The 21,285-nt window shown below is 41.5% G+C and overlaps 1 protein-coding gene across 1 annotated transcript in view; it reads left to right on the forward strand.

Moving 5' to 3' along the window:
* Positions 1–362: 362 nt before the first annotated feature.
* The window catches only part of LOC126188187 (carboxypeptidase B-like), a 59,053-nt gene continuing 38,130 nt past the window's right edge, over positions 363–21,285 (forward strand). Inside the window, exons 1-2 of the mRNA XM_049929720.1 lie at positions 363–433; positions 15,822–16,031. Of these exons, the coding sequence (XP_049785677.1) occupies positions 15,958–16,031 (74 nt within the window). The 5' untranslated portion in view covers positions 363–433; positions 15,822–15,957. The remainder of the gene's footprint in view (positions 434–15,821; positions 16,032–21,285) is intronic.

The raw sequence follows: 21,285 nt of genomic DNA on the forward strand, positions 1-21,285 counted from the left end.
TTTTTTTGAACACCTTGCCATTATCGAGACTCGTAGTTGTTGTTGCCACTTTAGTCTACGATATTGACTGAAAAATTTGGAAATCAGTGTAAGTGAACATAGAAATGTTCGAAGGAAACAGAGAAATGCCTATGTAAACCATTCTTTGGGGAGGGGGCGAGAGGGAGGTGAGAGGGTTCCTGGCGCTGGTGACGCCAACATTGCATTCGCATTTACGCCGGGCTTTTCGAAGAGCGTGCGTGAGTAACAGCGGAAAGTGAGGTAAGCTGTCGCTATGGCCATCGGCGGCCCACTCAGTACGGTGATAACGCCGCCTATATATGCGACGACTGCGCGCCAAGGCGGCAAACGGCACAATGCGCTCCTCAGGACTAAGTCTGCTGCTGTTGGTAGCACTGCTAGCTACCGCGCTGGCAGCCGTCTCCTACCAGGGGTGAGTGAGTCTCGCATGTGCTCCTTCATATGCTGTGCTGGCATGTCTCAAATAGCATTCTGCACACACTTCTTATTTCAAACATTTCAGCCGTTGAAGAAAATAGAACTAATCTACATCTACAGCTGCATGACTACTCTGCAATTCAAGCTTTCGTGCCTGGCAGTGTGTTCATCGAATCACAAACTGTTTCTCTAGCATTCCACTCTAGAATAGCGTGCGGGAAAATGAACATTTGAATATTCCGCGCGAGCTCTGATTTATTTTATTGCGATAATCATTTCTCCCTAGATATGTGGGCGTTCGAAGGAATAAGGTGGTGATTATCGTCTGCGGTTGAATCGTGATTGTTTTAAATACTACATTAACAGTTCTGTTGTAATGGTTTAAGCAGTAGGACGTACAACATCTTAGTCCAATAGGCTGGTTGTCGTAAACTGATCACTACAATATATTCAAGTATTCTTGTGAAAGGAGTGAGCTAAAATATCTTGCATAATGCTGAGGTAGAGCACTAGCTTCAAAATGAAAGTCTCAAATCTTCAACAAAAAAGTAAGCAAAACACTACATATTTTCTCTATATTTCATTCTTAATATCTGCGTCTTAATATTTGTCACGGCAAATATTTTCCCGATGAACGAGAAAGTAAAAGTTAACCTGTCTCACCGTTGTAGTACAGATTGAAGGTTAGAGTTTACTCCTTTGGAGACACCATTCCAGTTAGATTATCATAACTGTTGGGTGTGCAGTTATGTACACTCGTAAACTGCATTTTCAGCAGCTGTACATGTTTGAAACTAGAGGCTGTTGGTATAGAGTGTAAAGTACCTTGGATGAAATCTGACGTATTATTTTTATCGCGTCTGATTTATATTTGCATTCAGCTGAAAATACTGTCTCTATTTTGTTTTTGCAGTGAAGTTTTGTATGTGGAGAAAAAAAATCGATGGTACGGTCATTATAACAACTGTTCCATTAGCGAATGGAACAGGGAAGGGGGGATCAGTTAGTTGTAACCGAAATACCTTCCGGCATACCAGAAGTACTCTCCGCCACACACTTTCAGGTGACTTGCGAAGTATTGATGTAGATGTAGATCGAATTTTCGCGAAAATGATCCCGTATGAACGAAACACGCCTTTGTTTTAATGATAACCACTTTAACACGTTTACTATATCCGCGACACTCTCTCCCATTGTGATAATGCAATACGAGCTGCCCTTCTTTGAAGTTTTTCGATGTCCTATCTGGTGAGCAGTACTCTTGAACAGGATCGATAAACATAAAGCAGGCAATTTCTTTACTAGATCTGCTGCCTCTTCTATTTACATTGCTAGTAAAATCCAGTCTTGCGTGCACTTTATCCTTTCAATTTAAGTTGTTCGTAATTGTTATTTAATTGAATTCACAGCCTTTAGATATTTATCGTGCAACCGAAATTAACGGGTCTCCTTTTAGTACTCACGTGAATGATCTAACAGTTTTCATTATTTAGAGTCAACTGCCAGTTTTCTAACCTTATGGATATTTTGTCCAAATGATTTTGTAATTGGTTTTGCTCTTCCCGTTATTTTACTGGACTTTAAACAACAGTACCATCTGCAAACAATCCAAGAGGGATTCTCACATTTTCTGCTTAATCGTTTATGTGGGTTAGGAACAGCGGAGGGCCTATAACACTTCCTTGGAGAACGCTAGATGTGACTTCTGTCTCATTCGACGACCTTCCGTCCGTAACTCCGAACTGCGAGTTTTCTGAAGGATTATCACGGATCCTGTCGTACAAATGAAGTGAAACTTCACAGGGACGCAATTTGTTTAGAAGTCATTTGTGGGAAACGAAGTCCATAGCTTTTTGGAAAACTAGAAATATGGAATCAATTTGTGATCTCCTGTAGGTAGCACTCGTTACTTCGTGTGAAAAAGAGCTAGTTCTGTTTTACAAGGACGGCAGTTTTCTGAATTCGTGTTGTCTATGTAGCAATAGATTATTTTCGTCTAGGTGATTCATAATGTTCGAACACAGTATGTGTTTCACAGTCGTACTGCAGATCAGTGTCAGTAACATAGGCCTGTAATTCATCGGATTACTCCTATTTCATTTCTTTAGTATTAGTGTGACCTGTCCAGTTTTCTAGTCTTTATGTACGGCTCTTTCATTGAGCGAGCGGTTGCAAATCATTGCTAAGTATGGAGATGTTATATCAGCGTACTCTCAAACGAACGTAATTGGTATACAACCTGGACTCGAAGGCTTCGCTTTATAAAGCGATTTAAGTTGCTTCGCTTCAGCGAGGATATCTGCTTCTAAGTTGATTATGTTCGCAGTTGTTCTTGGTTAGAATTCTGGAATATTTACTTCGTTTTCTTTGGTGACGGCGTTTCGGTTCAAAAGGTTCAAATGGCTCTGAGCAGTATGGGACTTAACATCTGAGGTCATCAGTCCCCTAGACTTCGAACTACTTAAAGCTAACTAACCTAAGGACATCAGACACATCCATGCCCCAGGCAGGATTTGAACCTTAGAGTTTCATTGTGGAATTATTAAAAACATTTCGCGTACAAGCACGCGTTAAATTTCGAGCTTCTTTAAAACATCGGGATGTTGCGGTATTCTCTCTCAGTACAACGAACTTGCGCTCACTGATCCCTGTAAACGTCGTGATGCTCAAAATTTGCTGAGGATTATTTGTTGCTAAGAGATTTAATATGTTTTCGCAACGATTTACACTTCGGCGAAAACGTTCAGTACGATTTCGGAGGATGTTTCATTTCGCTGCTTTACTGTCAACGTGTATTTCATTGCATCCTCACTCTTCTAATTTTTCTTAGCATTTCATGAACTTGTGTTTACCACTTCCAATGACCCCAGTCTGTATCAATTATTGGTTTATTCTTTGGTAAGAGCGTGACTAAGATGGGATTTTCCACTGAGTTCTACTCTACGGTAAATTTTAATTAACACATTTTACTTTAAATTAGGTATCTGTAGCTGCGTACACACTTACCAATGAAAACAAAAATAGTGATTGTTGCGTAATACGCCTCCATCTTGTCGACCAATTACAATAAACTGAAATAGTGTTTCAACTAAAGCGAAGTTTGTAACTGAGAAAATCACTCCGCAGGCAATACATCGTTCAGTATTGGAATGTACTATCAGCCAACCATCTTCTGGCATTCACGCAGCTGCGCGCTCTTCCGTCTGATATCAGGAGATGGAATGCGGCTAAAGTTAGGTAAACAATATATGAGAGATGATCGCATTCACTCAGTGACAATGCGCATGGCGTCGTTACGTGAGGGCTGTTAATCTAGAAAGACTCACAGTACTCTCCTGCTGAGTATACAAATCCGAGTGCTGATACCCGAAGAGTGTCTGTTGACGGTCCCAACGATTGTCATAAAGTTTATGAATATCGTTGTTTCTGCATTTGAGCTAAGCAGATGTTCGTGTCAAGTGTTCCTTAGAATAAAGTAAACTATCAAACGTGAACCCAAGGTATTTTGGATGCATGTTACGGTGAAGTTTATCCCCCTCAAAATAGACATCGAGGTCTCAGTGCGTCAATTTGCTGGAGAGACGAAAGCATGAAATTTCTGTTTTATTAGAGTTTGCTTGTAACCAACGAAAATATAGGCTTAAGATGTCTAGATCAGAAGTTTTGATCTTTTCAGCTGATTCCCAGTTGTTGCCCAGTCATCCTCACAGTCAAAGTTTCTGGAACGTTTTGGAGGAATATCATATACATATAAATTAAACAAGAGAGGAGCAAGAACAGATCCATGTGGTAACACATTATTCAATGCTTTTGGACGGCTAGTGTCTTTCCTTAGTATTACTGTTAATGTCTTTTCAGCTAACATGTTATCAAACAGTTCTGCTGTCAGTCTGCATGGAACAAGTTGTGATAATTTATAACGCAGTTCATGTGTGCCTACAATCGATGTCATATGCTCGTTGGAAGCCCCTACAGAAATAATGAGCTATCCTTCCTCCATAACCGACCATAATAGCGGAAATGCTGCCGCTACAGGATTTTATACACGAACTAATCTCACGATCATATCCCAAGAATGTTCAATGGGATTCATGTAGAGTGATCTGGGTGGCCAAATCATTCCTTCGAGTTCTTCAGAATGTTCTTCAAACTAATTGCGAACAATCGTGGTCTGGTGAATTCGCGCATTGTCATCCATAAAAATTCCACCGTTGTTTTAGAACATGATATTCATGAATGGCTGCAGATGTCTCCAAGTAGCTGAACATAACCACTTCCAGTCAATGATCTGTTCAGTTGGACCAGAGGACCCAGTCCATTCCATCTAAACACAACGCATATCGTTACAGCCACACCACTAGCTTACACATGCCTTGTTGACAATTTGAGTTTATGGCTTCGTGATGCCTGCGCCACAATAGAATCCTACCACCAGTTCTTGCTAACTGAAGTCGGGGCTCATCCGAGCAGGCCAGGATTTTTTGTCTAGGGTCCAGCCGATTCGCCGACGAGCTCAAGGGAGGAACGACAGATTTCACCGCACTGTCGTAACGGATACATTCGTTGTACGTCCCACATCGATTTCTGCGGTTATTTGACTCACTTGCTTGTCTGTTTGTACTGACAACTCTATGAAAACGCCGCTGATCTCGATAGTTAAGTGAAGGCTGTCGGCCACTGCGTTGTCCGCGGTGAAGAGGTTCTGCCTGCAATTTGGTATTGTCGGCACACTCTTTACGCTGCAGACCTCGGAATATTAAACTGCCTAACAATTACCGAAATGGAATGTCCCATGCGTCTTGCTCCAACTGCCATTCCGCGTTCAAAGTCTATTAATTACCGTCGAACGGCCATAATCAATTCGGAAATGCTTTCACATGTATCACCTGAGTACAAATGGCCGCTCTGCTAATGCTCTGCCCCCTAATACTTTGTGTTCCGGCATAAAGTCAAACATCGGCACGCCAGTCGGGAACGTTGGAGCAGAGAGGGCTGTGAAGTAGGCGAAGAGAACATTAGCACCGTGCCGACTGGCCACGGTCCAGTTCTACAGAAGCGTCAAGACCAGCGACTTGGGTGGAAGCATACACTGTATTACTTCACTTGTATTCGAATCGTTATACTGAAGTACACTGATTATATTGCGTGTCGCCCTTTGCTTGCGACACATCTATGTATTTCTCAAAGTCAGGTAGTGTTATTGATTTATTTCGTAGTAAAACTCTTTGAGACGATTTGCTTGAATTGTTGTCTATCGATCCGAGAAGCAGGTGTCCTAGACACCCCATCTTTTACAACTAGGCAGGATACAATACTTTGTTTGAGCGATACCATCGCCATCTGTATATGTGCATATGGCTATCGCATGACTTTTATCACCTCAATGTAAATGCTTAAATGTAACTGTAGAGATATGGTAAAATATGGTTCAAATGGCTCTGAGCACTGTGGGACTTAACTTATAAGGTCATCAATCCGCTAGAGCTTAGAACTACTTAAATCTAACTAACCTAAGGACATCACACACATGCATGCCCGAGGCAGGATTCGAACCTGCGACCGTTGCGGTCGCGCGGTTTCAGACTGTAACGCCTAGAACCGCACGGCGACTCCGGCCGGCTATGGTAAAATAGCTCAATGCTTAGAATACCTTGAAAATCTCAATAAATGACATTAAAAAGCAAAGTGGATAAGCATGATGAATCAGGTAATGTGGTACATCTAGGGAAATGAGAGGAAGAGTTGAAGATCAAGAGAGGGGAAGCTGAGTTTATACGTTTAATAGTAAGTGCGGGGTGTCAGATGTTTATTAACATCAAGCCATGTTTCGGCCTTTTTGTACCAAGCCCAACGTGCCTCGTATCTGTGCGGCTGGTACCTGAGACATTTATTTAGCACACGTGGAGGAGACTTCTATAACCTGCAGATACGTTCTAGTTTATGCAGTATGACTATCACCATCTTGCTCCTAGGAGACAATTATCAGCTATTGTCTGTAAACCAAAATGCTTTTCACTAGATGAATGGATTTTTAATGGTCCGCAGTTTGTGCCGTCATTTGCAAATATGTAATTTTTACGACAAGTAGCGACGACAGAATTCATCGACACACACACTTGCTCAAGATAGTTTGTTTCTTTATTACAAATCAGTACGGGGCCTTTGTTGGCGCTCTGTGTTAAAAAAAAGCTTTAGCTGTTTGTTGCAAACGTTTGTACTTTTTTAATCCCTTCCTCTCTTCGCTCGCTCGTTCCCATGTCACTGAAAGACAAAAGAATCAAATACTAAATGTGAAATCAATAGATGGTGTGCAGTCTCAGCCCTGTTTTTATCCCTAAGTGGTCTTTGTTTGACAATGCATGCAACTTTCTTGATATTCATTTTGTTACTAGAAGCAAAAAAAGTATTGCATAGGAAAGCGGTATCAATAAATGTTAAGAAGAAGTCTAAAACCAAAAAAGGGGCATGCTCTAAAATAATTTGCTAGCAATGGAGCTAAAAAGCGTTTCTCACTATACGTCAACATGCCTCTGCAATTGACCTGTATTTTCCAGTGCATTCTAAGACGGAGCATGCACGTCAGTTTGTAATATTGATACTGGTTCCAAGTCTGCGGAAAGTACTAAATTCTTGAAACATCTCTCACTGTTTGAAAATAACGAATGCTTATAACTGGAGAATTGAGCGGTCTGGTGCCAAAGGGATCTGCCCCCATAAGTAGATGACTGGGAAAATAAAGAGAAAAAAGTTGTGTTATAACAAATGTTAAGTTTTAAATTCTATATGTCCACCACATAATGTATCTAAAATCAATAAACTAATAACATTTCATACCTCTACTTTTTCGGACACTAACTCTATTTTTAAGGCAGTAAATTAGTGTTGCGAATGGGCGAATTCGAATCGGAACCGTTAAATCATTTTATTCATTTATTTATTTTTTTAAAGTATTAAGTCTCTTCGGCACATTCATTGGAATCTTCATTGCTAGCTACTGTAAAACCACCATGAAACTGGTAATAACTTCATGAAGAAAAAAAATTCATGAACAATAAATCTCATAGTTTCAAGGTAGCAGCGTATCTCCTTTGAAAGACAGGAGCTCAGTATCATCTTTACTTTCGCCCTTTGTTGCTTCGTTTTTTCCCATCACAACCTGAAGCTTTACCTTCTTCCTTCATTTACATGATACTGAGACTCTTGGATTCTTAAAATCAGTGCTTTCCTATTAGTAGCTGTGGATGGCAGGTGGAAAGTACCACTTATTTCAGCACCTGATACACTCATGTTCAGAAAAAACAGAACACCTTGAACAACTAGAGGTAGGGCGTTCATATTAACAGGGCATGTACATTAATATGTTCTCCATAAATGGTTAGCATCTGAACCATGTCGGCCCGCGGGTTTAAGGCCAACACCGATATCGGCGCGCAATACCGCCTGCCGGTAAAATGTTCCTGCAGCTCTCGTTGTCGCTATAAACCGGAGGTTATCGATCAGTGGTCGGCCGGAGTGACCGAGTGGTTCTAGACGCTACAGTCGGGAACTGCGAGACCGCTACGATCGCAGGTTCGAATCCTGCTTCGGGCATGGATGTGTGTGATGTCCTTAGGTTAGTTAGGTTTAAGTACTGAGTTCTAGGGGACTGATGACCTCAGAAGTTAAGTCCCATAGTGCTCAGAGCCATTTGAACCATTTAATGGATCAGTGTGACTCGAGCAGACATGTAGAGTGCCTCGCAGATGCATGAGCGAAACATACTGTCAAACTAGTGGGTTTGAAAGAGAGCGCATTATTGGCATGGGAGACTGTGATGCAGCCAACCGAGAAACTGCTGCTCGTGTGGGACGAAATGTTTCCGCAGCACAACGGATGTTTGCAGAATGGTTCACGGAAGGCTGCAGTACAAGACGAGATGCGTCAGGTCGTACCACTCATACTTCTCCCCGAGAAAATCGACGCCTCATTCGAATGGCATTGCAGGACAGATCTGCGTCCTCCTCGGTTCTGGCATAACAGTGGAACAGTGTAGCACGTCGTAGACTATCAGGTTGACAGTCTGTCGCCGTTTATTTTGGCATGGGTTACGTGCACATCGTCTACTCCTCTGCTCACCTTTGTGCAGAAACATGCCAGACGGCAATGATGTTTGGAACGACGTCGCTGGGGATAGGAATGGCATCAGATAGTGTTTTCGGACGAATCCAGGTTCTGTTTGTTTGAAAGTGATGACCGCATTTTGGTTTGCCGCAGACAGGGGGAGTGGCCTCACAGTGACTGCATTCGCCCAAGACGTGCAGCTCCAAAACAAGGCCTTATGGTGTGTTCTATTGGGTACAGCCACAAATCACAGTAGGTAGGTAGGTGTCCAGGGCACTGTGACCAATGTCATGTACGTGAATGACATCAGCAATGCGAACCTATACCCTTTCTGCACAACACTCCAGATGCCAATTTCCAGCAAGACAATGCACGATTACATGTTGCTGCAGGAACACGTGCCTTCTTGGTTTCACAGGCTGTCAGCCTTTTGCCCTGGCCCACCGGATCACTAGACTTGTCGCCAATCGAAAATGTATAAGATGTGGTGAAACGACGGTTACAGTGCTGGAACCAATGCCAACCACCCCAGATAAACTTTGGAACCAGGTGAATATAGCACGGATGGCTGTATCACAGGACGCCATTCGTGCCTTATACGTGTTGATGCCATCACGCAGGATCCATGGCAGACCCAGTGCCTATTGAGCAACAGGATACATGCTGAACCGAGGCGACAGAAATGCTCGTCATTTCTGAAAAACATACCAATATATATGTCCTATGAATATGAACTTTCTACCTGTAGTCATTCAAGGTGTTCCGTTTTTTGTCCGGAACGTGAGTGTACATGACGACATGAGCTCCGAAAACCTCCAAAAATTCATTTCTTTTCGAGGTCATATCTTTCTGTGACATCAGTCTTTTAGACTAACTGGTTAAAAGAAGTTGCTGAAAATTCGAATCATTATTTCAGAGTGGCTACTTAAAGCTCTGCTAGATAATATTGTAAAGTGAGTCATGATAGTTTCTCAACGGGTGATGGCGATTATCTTACTTGATTTAGAGCAGGCCATGTATGATAAGGCCGGGGGGAATTTTGAAGTAGAAAGATAAGTTTTTTACGAGATAATGCGCTTATATACGACAGATAAGAATTCAATCTGATACGCTGAACACTTCGTAAACAAAATGGACTGGGTTCCCTAGAAACTCAAGCCCATTACCCAGGCGAATACAACAGGTTATCACGTTGTCTTGAGTAACAAAAAGTTCAAACAGCTTGCATGTTCTTCGATTTTTCGTAGTGGATTTTTATAGACCTGTCCATGAATTTTTTCCTCTAAGCTAAATGGAGCTATGATTAACGCATACTGTTCCTTTTTCTTTCATGTCACTAAAGCTGATATTCAAGCTCGACTAGAGACACCAGCTGCAAATGGATGTGGGATGCGGTAATTATTCAGACATGAAGGGACTTGCACAGGATAGAATAGCTTACAAATCTGTATGAAAAACATCTTCTGGTTGGAGACCACAAAAGCAACATTACTAGTGAGCCTCTATTTGCGACATTAGTGCTTCCAATCCAGTCTATAAGTTCACATAACGCTATAAATTAATATTGGCTGGGTAGAATGTCGTAAATAGGCTCGTCGAACGCAGGGGCTACAAATGAAAGGTCTCAGCGAATATTTTACATTTCGTATGAGAAAACAAAACACGCATTCACGTATCAGACTGAACAACAAGAAGGATTGTGTGTGTTCCTCAATACTGTTGAAACATAGACAAATGTTTTTAGACGCAATTGAAATAATGGCACTAGCTGCCAGTGAGTATTGAGGAAAGTTGAAAATATGTGCTGAAAAGAACGAACACCACATTTATATTTAAGGTGGAGACGACTAAGTGATCACTTCAGTGCGGATGCACACCACTCTCGAACTCTTAGGAATCGAAGAAGTGTCGCGAGTAATGAGTATAATGGGCAAAGGGCACAACATGAGTTGTGCGGGAATTTAAGTCTGACAAGAGGTGTCGTCCGTGTAGGAACACTCGTCACTTGTGTGGAGGGCACGTTGGTCAGTATTTGTGCCAAATACGCAGGAGACGTGGGATCGCATCCCGATACGGCACATATTTTTAAATTTCCCCATTGAGTGTTAAGTCTATACCCACTGGCAGTTAATGTCATTAATTTATTTATGTCTTGATTCATAGTGGATGCAGAATCAAAATGGTATCTGTTTTTTCCGAACGTGTCCAAAAGAATGGACGCCACGGTTACAATTGTTTCTTTCTGTTGTGAGATGCTGCTCTATCTCAGAACTGTTTCCTGTTTCCGAGACTCTGGAGAGTGTTAACAGCGCGTGAGGGGAGTGACGTACATGTAATGAACAACGGAGACCCCAGCCTAAAAGCGTGTAGCAATATTTTACTTCCTGTTTACTAGTCTAGGAAAGTCTTTCACGAGACATCGAAGTGTTGGGAAGCCAGTCGAGTTCATTTTGTTACTTCTACGTCTGTTGGTGATTCCCCATACAAAATAACGTGATGCGTTCTCCCTGCCAAGAAATCCTCAGTCCAGTCACACATGATCAGGACTACTGCGTCTGTCTGATAACTTTGATATATGGTCTCTGCCTCGTGATGGCTGGGTGTTGTGTGCTGTCCTTAGGTTAGTTAGGTTTAAGTAGTTCTAAGTTCTAGGGGACTGATGACCATAGATGTTAAGTCCCATAGTGCTCAGAGCCATTTCAACCATTTGATACATGGCTTTCAAATGTCGTGTGAACAAGACACGAGTTGTGTTTCGCATAACCAACGTGTACGGAATCCATGCATGGAGGAGGTATTTCTGTTTGAAGTGCCTCATGACATTTGAGCTCAGAATATTTTCTAAGCTGCTGCCACTGACAGATGTCAGCGATACTAGACGGTAATTTTGTGATCACTTAAGCTGCCCTTCTTTTACAAGGACGTAAAGTCTGCTTTCGTCCATTAGTCACTTATTAGTGACTGTTTCTTGTTAAAGTTATGTACGGTGCCTTATGGTTTGTAAAGGGGTTAACTCAGCTACAGATTTCGTTTGACAGGAATTCCAACGCGCTCGGTGTTCCTTTCTTTATTCTAGCAATTTAAGCTATTTGTTAACGGCCCTGATACTAATAGCTATATCATTCATCTATTTTGGAGTAGCTCACCAAGTCAAGCTAAAATTTTCCGAGTCCGAAAACGTCTAAGATTAAAGAAATGTGGCTTGAAGTCATGAACGTCCTCCAAATAAATTTGGAAATTTATGGTAAGTTCCTATGGGATCAAACTGATGAGGTCTCACACTACTTAACCTAACTAACTTACGCTAAGTACAACACACACACCCATGCCCGAGAGAGGACTCGAACCTCCGACGAGGAGAGCCGCGCGGACCATGGCAAAGCGCCTGAGACCGCGCGGCTACCCCGGTCGGCTGTCCCGCGCAGACCCGTTTAGGGACTAGAGTTCGTGAAAGCAATACTAGCGCTGAATTTCTTAGCAGAACCGACTGATGTGTATATGTTACTAATAATATCAAATAATGTGATTATTACCTACTATCTGACTTCCGTACAAATTCAGAGAAGTAATGCGATGATTGTAAGTAAATGTTGTAAAATGATTTCTCTTTCATGATTCATGGCAACAACAGTCTAGAAATTATCATGTGCATCTCAGTGTATCGGGCCGGCCGCTGTGGTCGAGCGCTTCTAGACACTTCAGTCCTGAACCACACGGCTGCTACGGTCGCAGGTTCGAATCCTGTCTCGGGCATGGATGTGTGTGACGTCCTTAGGTTAGTTAAGTTTAAGTAGTTCTAAGTCTAGGTGACTGATGACCTCAGATGTTAAGTCCCATAGTGCTTAGAGCCATTTGAACCATTTGAATCAGTGTATCGGAAACTTACATATTTTGTGAAAGTTTGTTGTTCTCTATAAAATGAAAATATGTTTACAATTATTTGACTTATTTCACATACAGGAGGGCTGTTTCACTTGGGATCTTTAGAAAGTACTTAAGCATATCTGTTATTATTTGTAAATGTTTATTGCGTGTTCTTGTTTTATGAACTGTTCTACATCCTGGAGGTTCCCCCTCACTATGGCTAAGTTGCATCGAGTAATACACCAAATCTAGTGTTTCAAGTGACACGAGGATAAACTGGGTCAGTACTCGTTTATCTTCGTAAATAGACATTTGAAAAATAACATTCGAGTTCAGCATGACTGAGATTGCTTTGCTACTCTCACTTTCGCTGTACATGTGATCCAAGAGTTATAGATTTGGTGCCACTGAAAGACGTATTTCAGAAGCGCATTTTATTTAGCAAATATCTATATGCTAGCTTTGTTTTGCTTCCACTTTGTACTTGTCCCTGTTTCTTCAGCCACGTCTGAATTTGCTTGGCAGAGTTTCTGTAGTGAGGGGGTCTCTCCCTTCATATAGATTTCCATATATTTTCTATCCCATTATCGGCGCCAATAAATTAAAAAAAAACAGTATGCACTAATCGTGCAAATACCGGAGAACCCCTTGCAAATTTTTCGGATAAATCCAAGGTTGATGAATTTGCAGAAAATTTATTGCCAGGAAATGATTCAGATTACAAAGCAATGAACAACACAAAGACTCAGCAGCACACAGCTTTGCGTGGCAGGGGATCGTCTGTGTCAACAAGCAGCTCAACCAATACAGTCGTCAAACGATTTGGTAAATGTTTTATTTCATATATTTCTTCAAGCGTGTTCTAGTTTTCACAAACGCTATTGTTTCCTGTCTGATACAAAGTACCCGTACACTACTCCGTAATGCGGAATTAACCACTAGATGTCACGAGAGGTGGAGCCGCAAGAATATAAGAATTATATGAATTCGTTGTGTCTGTTTTTTCGTAAACGTGCGAAAGTGTAGACACCATGCATTCATATAATTGATTAGCCTAGCTGGGCAATGTATGCACCTTCTTCAGTCCGGATGCACAAATACGTTCGACCTCCTGTAGGAATCTCAGAGTAGCGAACGCGGAGGACATGGACAGGGACTGAGGGTAGGTGGCGCACGATGGGAATGTGGGACGGCCGTGAGATCTGCCAAGATATTCTGCGCAGTGGCGCTGACGCTGTGTACCGGATGGCGCAGTGGTTAACGCACTGCCTAGTACGAGGGGCGTTTGAAAAGTCCGTGCAAAGTCCGAGAGATGGCAGCACCGGCTCGTATCGAGGTCATGTTTAGTTAGTAGCACCTTTGTAACGAACGCATACGAAGTTTCAGCCGTATTGGTCTATTTATTTGTGTTTGGCATTCGTGTGAACCAAGGAAGTCGAGTGATTGTCAAAAATGGACGAAAAATAATTTTGTGTGGTGATTAAACATTACTTTATGAAAGGCAAAACGCCTCAGGAGACTAAAGAGAAGCTTGATAAACATTACGGTGTCTCTGCACCTTCGATTAGAACAGTTTATAAGTAGCTTCTAAATTTTCAGAGTGGCCATATGGGCACAAGTGATGATGAACGTTATGGTCGCAGTGTGGAGGTTACGACTCTAGAAATAATTGATAAAATCCGTGATATGGTGATGGATGACAGAAAATTTAAGGTGCGTGAGATTGCTAGTGCTGTGGGCATCTCGAATGAACGGGTACATAATATTTTATATAAACATATGGATATAAGAAAGCTATCCGCACGATAGATTCCACGATTGCTCACGCTTGACCAAAAACGGAATCGTGTGAAGTGTTGCAAGGATGGTTTGCAGCTGATCAGAAGGTATCTGCAGGACTTAAATCGTCGTTTCGTCGCTGTGGATGAAACGTGGATGCATTACTATACCCCTGAGACCAAACAACAATCTAAACAATGAGTTCCCAAGGGAAAATCTGCATTCGGCCGGAAAGGTTATGGCGACTGTATTTTGGGATTCGTAAGGGATAATCCTCATAGACTATTTGGAAAAGCGTAATACTATAACAAGTGAATATTATTCATCGTTACTGGACCGTTTGAAAACCGAGCTGCTAGAAAAACGACGGCGATTGGACCGCAAAAAAGTCCTTTTCCATCACGACAATGCACCGGCACACACTTCACCGGCTGTGGTCACAAAATTAATGGAAATAGGATTGAAACTCGTTTCACATCCCCCCTATTCTCCAGACTTGGCTCCCTTGGACTACTATTTGTTCCCCAATTTGAAGAAATGGCTGGCGGGACAAAGATTTTATTCAAACGAGGAGGTGATTGGAGCAACTAATAGCTATTTTACAGACTTGGACAATTCCTATTATTCTGAAGGGATCAACAAATTAGAACAGCGTTGGAATAAGTGTTGTACAAGTCCAAAAGGAGACTATGTCGAAAAATAAAAATGTTTACTCCATACACGTAAGTAGTTTTTATTTTTGCAAGGTCTTTTCAAACGCCCCTCGTAAGCAGGAGATCGCAGGTTCGAATCGCGGTCCTGTACACATTTTCGCTCTTCGTTGCGGATTCTGCGTAATGCCCCGATGCATCTGACAGCATTGATCGCCTTCCTCTCATAAAAGAAGGCGGGGAGTATTGTGCTGTCAGCAGAGAATCAGTAACAGCAGAATGGATCCCATCATTAGAACTCATTGACAACGAACGTGGACTAGTTATTGGATATCAGCTGAGTAACAAATCCATCAGTGACATTTCAAACTTCCCAGAGCCACCTTAGTCGAGTGTTACTCGTGTGTAACGCCAGCTATAACGTACGGAGGAGGTGGTGTTACGGTATTGGGATGTTTCTCGTAGGTAGGGTGTGGCCCTTTATTGGGCTTAAGAAACCGATAAAAGGAAAGAATATGAAAACACTTTATACCATTGTGTACTGCGTATTCTAGAGAAACTGTTTGGAGATGGCGGTAGTATCAGCACAACAACGCACTGTCATAAAGCAGATTTTGTGGGAATCGTTTGTGAAGGATAACATTCAATGAAAAACCTGTCCAGGGACCCGACCTCCACCCAATGGAATACCTTTGTAATGCGTTACAACGCCGACTTCACTCCAGACCCCGCTGTCCGATGTCACTACCTTTCTGTTTTTGACTCTTGACTCTTGACTCTTAGACACATTATTGAAAGCGTCTCCAGTAGAGTAAAAACCGCCATAAAATCGTAAGTTAGACACACACGATACTCTTCCTCATTAATAGGTGTCCATATACTTTTGACCTGATAGTATATGATCGTTCCTTGGCAGTCCTGAAGCAGTCTATATATTCAATCAGATGTTTGGATGAACGTAACGAGGCAGTTGTTGTGTTTCTGTGGCAGACACAAAGTCTACCGTCTGGTGCCGGCGGAGGAGCAGCTGCAGGCGCTGTCTCAGCTGCGGGAGCACCCGGCCCTCGACTTCTGGTCGCGAGCTCACCGCGCCGGCCACCCTGTCGACGTGAGGGTGCCGCCCGACATGCACGACCACTTCCGAGGATTCCTCGATCGCCATGGAGTGCTGCACCACGTGCTCATTGATGATCTCGAGCAGTAAGTTTTCGACTCTCTTTCACACGCTGAATGCCGCAGTTCTCTTTGATTTCGCAACTGTTCCGTGTCCCATGCTGAGGGAATTACATTTGGAAATGATACACTAAAAGTAGTAGATGAATTTTACTATTTCGCAGAAAAATAGCTGATGATCTCCGATACAGAGAGAATACGAAATGGAGACTAACTGTAGCAAGAAAATCATTTATGGAACAGAGGAATTTCTTAACATCGAATATAAAGTTAAGTGTTAGGACGCGTTTTCTGAAAGTATTTACACGGAGCGTAGCCTTGTACCGAAGTGAGACTTGGATGACTAATGAAAGAAGGTGAATAGAATCTTTTGAAATTGGGAGAACGCTGAAGATTAGATGGGTAGATCACGTTACTAATGAGGAGGTACTGGATAACATTAGGGGAAAATGAAATTTATGGCGTAACTTGACTAAAAGAAGGGATCGGTGAATGGGAACATGCTGAGGTATCAAGGAATTGTTAGTCTGGTAATGAAGGGAAGCGTAGGAAGTACCCGAGGGATTAATACAGAAAGCAGATTCAGAAGGATACAGGCTACAATAGTTACTCAGAAATGAAGAGGATTGCACAGGATACAGCAACGTAGAGAGCTGCATCAAACCAGTCTTCGGACTGAAGACCATGAGAACAATAAAAAGCACAGACTTTCACAGAAACTCTACTTTAAAATACGTTGTAATATATTTTTTAAAATGTTGTTACGCCTAATGCACGCAGCTATGATGAACGCAAATTATTTTCGTGCCTCTAGAACGTCACTGAGTCCAGCCAGCGTGGACATGCATCAAATCAAATAATTTGATACCCCTGATGATTCCTGAGCAACTAAAGGGAACTTAGAAAGAAAATTAATTCACGGCGAATAAATTCTATCTACAAAAGAAGGCAAATAATTTACAATGGTGAAATGTTGCTACTAATAGTAACTACAATTAGTTTGTTGACGCCGCAAGTGTTTATTGAGATAATTTACTGAACAGTTTTGGAACGTAAAATTTGAGCAGAAAGCCACTCCAGGCAGTGCTACTGACTTTACTTTTGAGGTGTGTCCATACCGTCAAACATTAGTATAGATAAAAGTACTACACGTTATTTTTTCCCTTTTTTAAAAATGCGACGTAAACTGCTACTGCCAGGAATGCAGATCCATCTCAACCAGCTTCTGAACAGATATTGCGAAGGGAACTGCATGCATGAGAGTTTTGATGCTCATAAAAGTCATTACTAAGAGCGGTAGATGAAGCTGCATGTCTGCAATTCATTCAGGTTACTGAGAGCATGAGCCAGGATGTTTATTTCATCATTCTGGGTGAAGAGATGTTTCCAATTGTTGTACATATAAGCTGTGGAGATATCTGTCTTACAGGATGACAACAGCTCTATTCACAGGACTGGACGCATTAGTTAGTAGTGTGAGGAACTGTTAGACACGCCATTGCACCTTGACTGACCCGCTAAATTATTCGATATTAATCCCACACAAAATGTCTGGACCATTTGGAACAGTGGGTAAAATTAAGCAATTCCATCGATGAGTGAGATACGGCATATCCACTGAAATTGGTGTACTCTCTTCCTAGCTGAACTGAGGCCATTATACTGTAGAGGCTTGCGTCGGTGTTACACGGTAATAGAGTGTGGCTCTGGCGGGTGAGTAAATTCCTGCCCGTGTGCTTGTGAGAAGTGTGGCCAACGTATCCCTATTCCCAACACAGACCTATTATGGTCAAAATTACAGCAGCTGTACCACCACGTACAGTATATCTCCAGCGGCAGTACAGAGTCAAGTGAGCTGATAGGAAAACACTGTGGAAAACATTTGAAGGGTTAGTCTGTGAAACATCCCCACTTAAACAGTCAGATGACACTTCTGTCAGAGACAGTGAGCTCGTCTCTACTCGACCAGCCGCCTATGTCCAAAGAAACAAAGAACTGTTTCTAGTCCGCAGCTCGTGGTCATGCGTTAGCGTTCTCGCTTCCCACGCCCGGGTTCCCGGGTTCGATTCCCGGCGGGGTCAAGGATTTTCTCTGCCTCGTGATGACTGGGTGTTGTGTGCTGTCCTTAGGTTAGTTAGGTTTAGGTAGTTCTAAGTTCTAAGGGACTGATGACCATAGATATTAAGTCCCATAGTGCTCAGAGCCATTTGAACCATTTTTGAACTGTTTGTACCTCGATGACGCAAATAATCACGCAGAGAAAATCATTTGATTAGATGGAACAAAAGATTACTGACCCGCTTGAATGTTTGTACGAGTACCACTGCTATCAAGACAAACAAATCCCGATCTACGCTATTGATCATCGCATCTAGAAGCCTCAATAAAATGATGATGTCATGGCGAGGTACGACACTGGAGCGCTGTCGCAATTCCATTTACTTGAGAATTATTCTGGAGAATTTGAATGTTCCAGAAACACTGTTCCAACATCAAATCGGAGATCGGTGCTGGAACTAATATACTTTGAACATTAAAGACCACTACTTGTAAAGCCAAAACATCGGTTATGAAAATTATAGCTTTAACAATGAGCGAGTATAGGAGTCCAGTGTGGTATAAAGTAACACATTCCATGAAAGTTGACTACGCTGCAAATGAAAGCTGCAGATTGGTGACTGGCTGACTACGACAAACCCTAATTCTATAGAACTCGGCAACCAAACTATCTACTTCCACACAACACTTACTCCATGATACAGAAATTTAGGCACAGTTTTATTAGATGTTGTGTAGATTTCAAGGAGCAAGACACTGATTGGAGAGGCGGACAGAATCCGAGGAACAACACCGGATTCCACAAGCGGAACAGCCCGCTGGACACAAACAGAGGTGGGCCACATGGAAGTCTTTTAGACAGTTTCGGAATAGAGATCATAGTGGCAACGTAACAGTATGTAGCTAGGATTTCGTTGACGGTAGAAGACTTTGCGAGTGAGGTGATAAACAGTTACGTATATGTACTCCGCTAACCGTTTTTCGGTGAAGTGATTATGTAAAGAGCTCATATCAGCTTAACCGCGTGCAGTCGGCGTGGCCACATTCTGAGTTACAACTTTATCATGCTGGAACCTGCAGTCATTTATTAGTTTTTTAGTTTATTATGAACCGTAGTGTTTATGATACATCTGACGGCATTAATAATAATAATAGTATTTCCACTAGAAACGCCCACAAAAATCAATCCAGTTTCACAAGCACTAAATAAAGGGTAAACTGCTAGACAAATTGAAAGGCTAAAAAATAACAAAGCATCTGTTGAAAACCTTAAATTAGCTGGTCCAAAAACCTTAAAGAAAATTACATTGTCCATGCAAAACTTTTGGAGAAACGTGAAAATTCCGCATGATTTGAAAATTGTAGGGATACTTCCACTACAGAAGACTGGAGACAGAACCGTCGTTAATAGTTACAGAAAGAGTTCCTTTCTTGTTGTCCCGCACCAAATTCTCTCTCAATGTTTCTTGGACGGAATAGAGTAACAACTTGAATGCAGAACTGATGAATGTAAAGGAGGTCTCAGACCAAAGGGAATATGCCTAGAATAAATTTCAGTTCTGAAACTAATTCTCAGACGTTAAGTAGTTTCTGCCTGTGATGATTTTTTTTCTTTAAAAAGTTGTGATTCTGTAGACTCTAAGTCTCCTTTCCAAATTTTGAAAGTTCAAGGTCTGAATCGCAAAATCACTGCAGTTATTAGTGAAAAACTAAGTAAATGGTACAAAATATAAGATAAAAATTCGGAGAAGAAATTTCCGAACATTTTAAAATTAAAACAGAAGTGAGAAAGGGGATGGAATCCCTCTATTTATTTTCAACTGCATCTTAGAGAAAGCATTTTAGAAGTTTCGGAAACTAAAATCGAAGTTTAAAATGGACGAACCAATCAAATCAGGCCGAACTAGTATTAGGATAAACTGCTTAGCTTTTGCAGACGATCTATCAATTCAATTTGAGGACCTAAAGAAAGAAAAACCCGTAAAGGAACAGTAGAAACATTATGTCTCCAATTATCATTTAAAGTAACAAAATTCTAAAAACTAAATACGGGAAAATCGAGAAGTTTTTCCCAATTCAAATGTTTAGGTGAAATCACTCAGGAATCTTATATGTAAAAGACTAGTCACGAAATTCGTTGCCACAAAACGGAAACAGCCTTCAGACTTAAGAAATAAATCTATAACGGAAAAGTACCTCAAAATACACAAAACTCAGACATTACAACACGGGCATAAAACCATATGACTTTATGGGACTTAAACAATCGTTTTAAACAAAAAGAGAATTCTCAAAAAAATCCAAAAGAGATAGTGAAATGTAATATGGATAATTTTAGCTGCAAATTACAAAAAAAATAGGACTATACAGATGAAGAGTAAATAAAGAAACTGGAAATACGGAAAAATGTGTTCTAAAATTGATGGGCATATTGAAAGAATGGACCAAAACCTGGTTAACTAGAATGCTGTGAAATTCTACGACGGTCGCAGAAATAGTTGAAGTGGAAACAATGAATCGGATCAATGCGGTAAAAGTAGCACTGAAGGACGCAGGAATAATACAAGATGCTATACCAGACAGAAAAAATTTTAGGCAAATAATTCACGACTGGACTGCTGGTGTGCCACAATTAAACTTGGTCTGGCGAGAGGGAGAGAGCCCATTCTGAGAAAATGAAGGTGATATAGGAACCAAGGAAAGCTGACACAGAACTCCTAAAATTTACATTGTTGCACCAATACATCACTTGTTTCAAACTATGTGAAACACTTCCTCATAGAATATAGTCATACTGAAATAAAAACACCTCAAAAACATATGAGCAAAGTGATCGAGGCGTACAAGAACTTTATGCAGATCAAGATTACACTTCATTCATGTAGCAGATTCCTCACTGTGTACTGCCTGCTATCTAACCGACACCAAATAACATCAGTTTCTATGTGGCAATGCTAACAACGTATAGATGTCCATGAGAAAAAAAAATTGGAAAGTTTTCAAAGGACGCCCAACATGATCACACCAACGGATCTTCTACATGCAGATGAAGATCCTTACCCCAAAATGAAGAAAAATACCGCCGACTGTTTAGAGTGAAAAACAATATTTCACATGTTCTCAAAAAGAGACAGGACTGGAGAAAATTTCTAGTTGTGTATAGCTACGCAACACCACAAACTACAACAGTTTAACAGTTATGAGAAATGTGTATTCTTTCTCA

This window comes from Schistocerca cancellata, chromosome 5 (genome assembly GCF_023864275.1).
Source record: "Schistocerca cancellata isolate TAMUIC-IGC-003103 chromosome 5, iqSchCanc2.1, whole genome shotgun sequence".
Taxonomy (NCBI): Eukaryota; Metazoa; Arthropoda; class Insecta; order Orthoptera; family Acrididae; genus Schistocerca; species Schistocerca cancellata.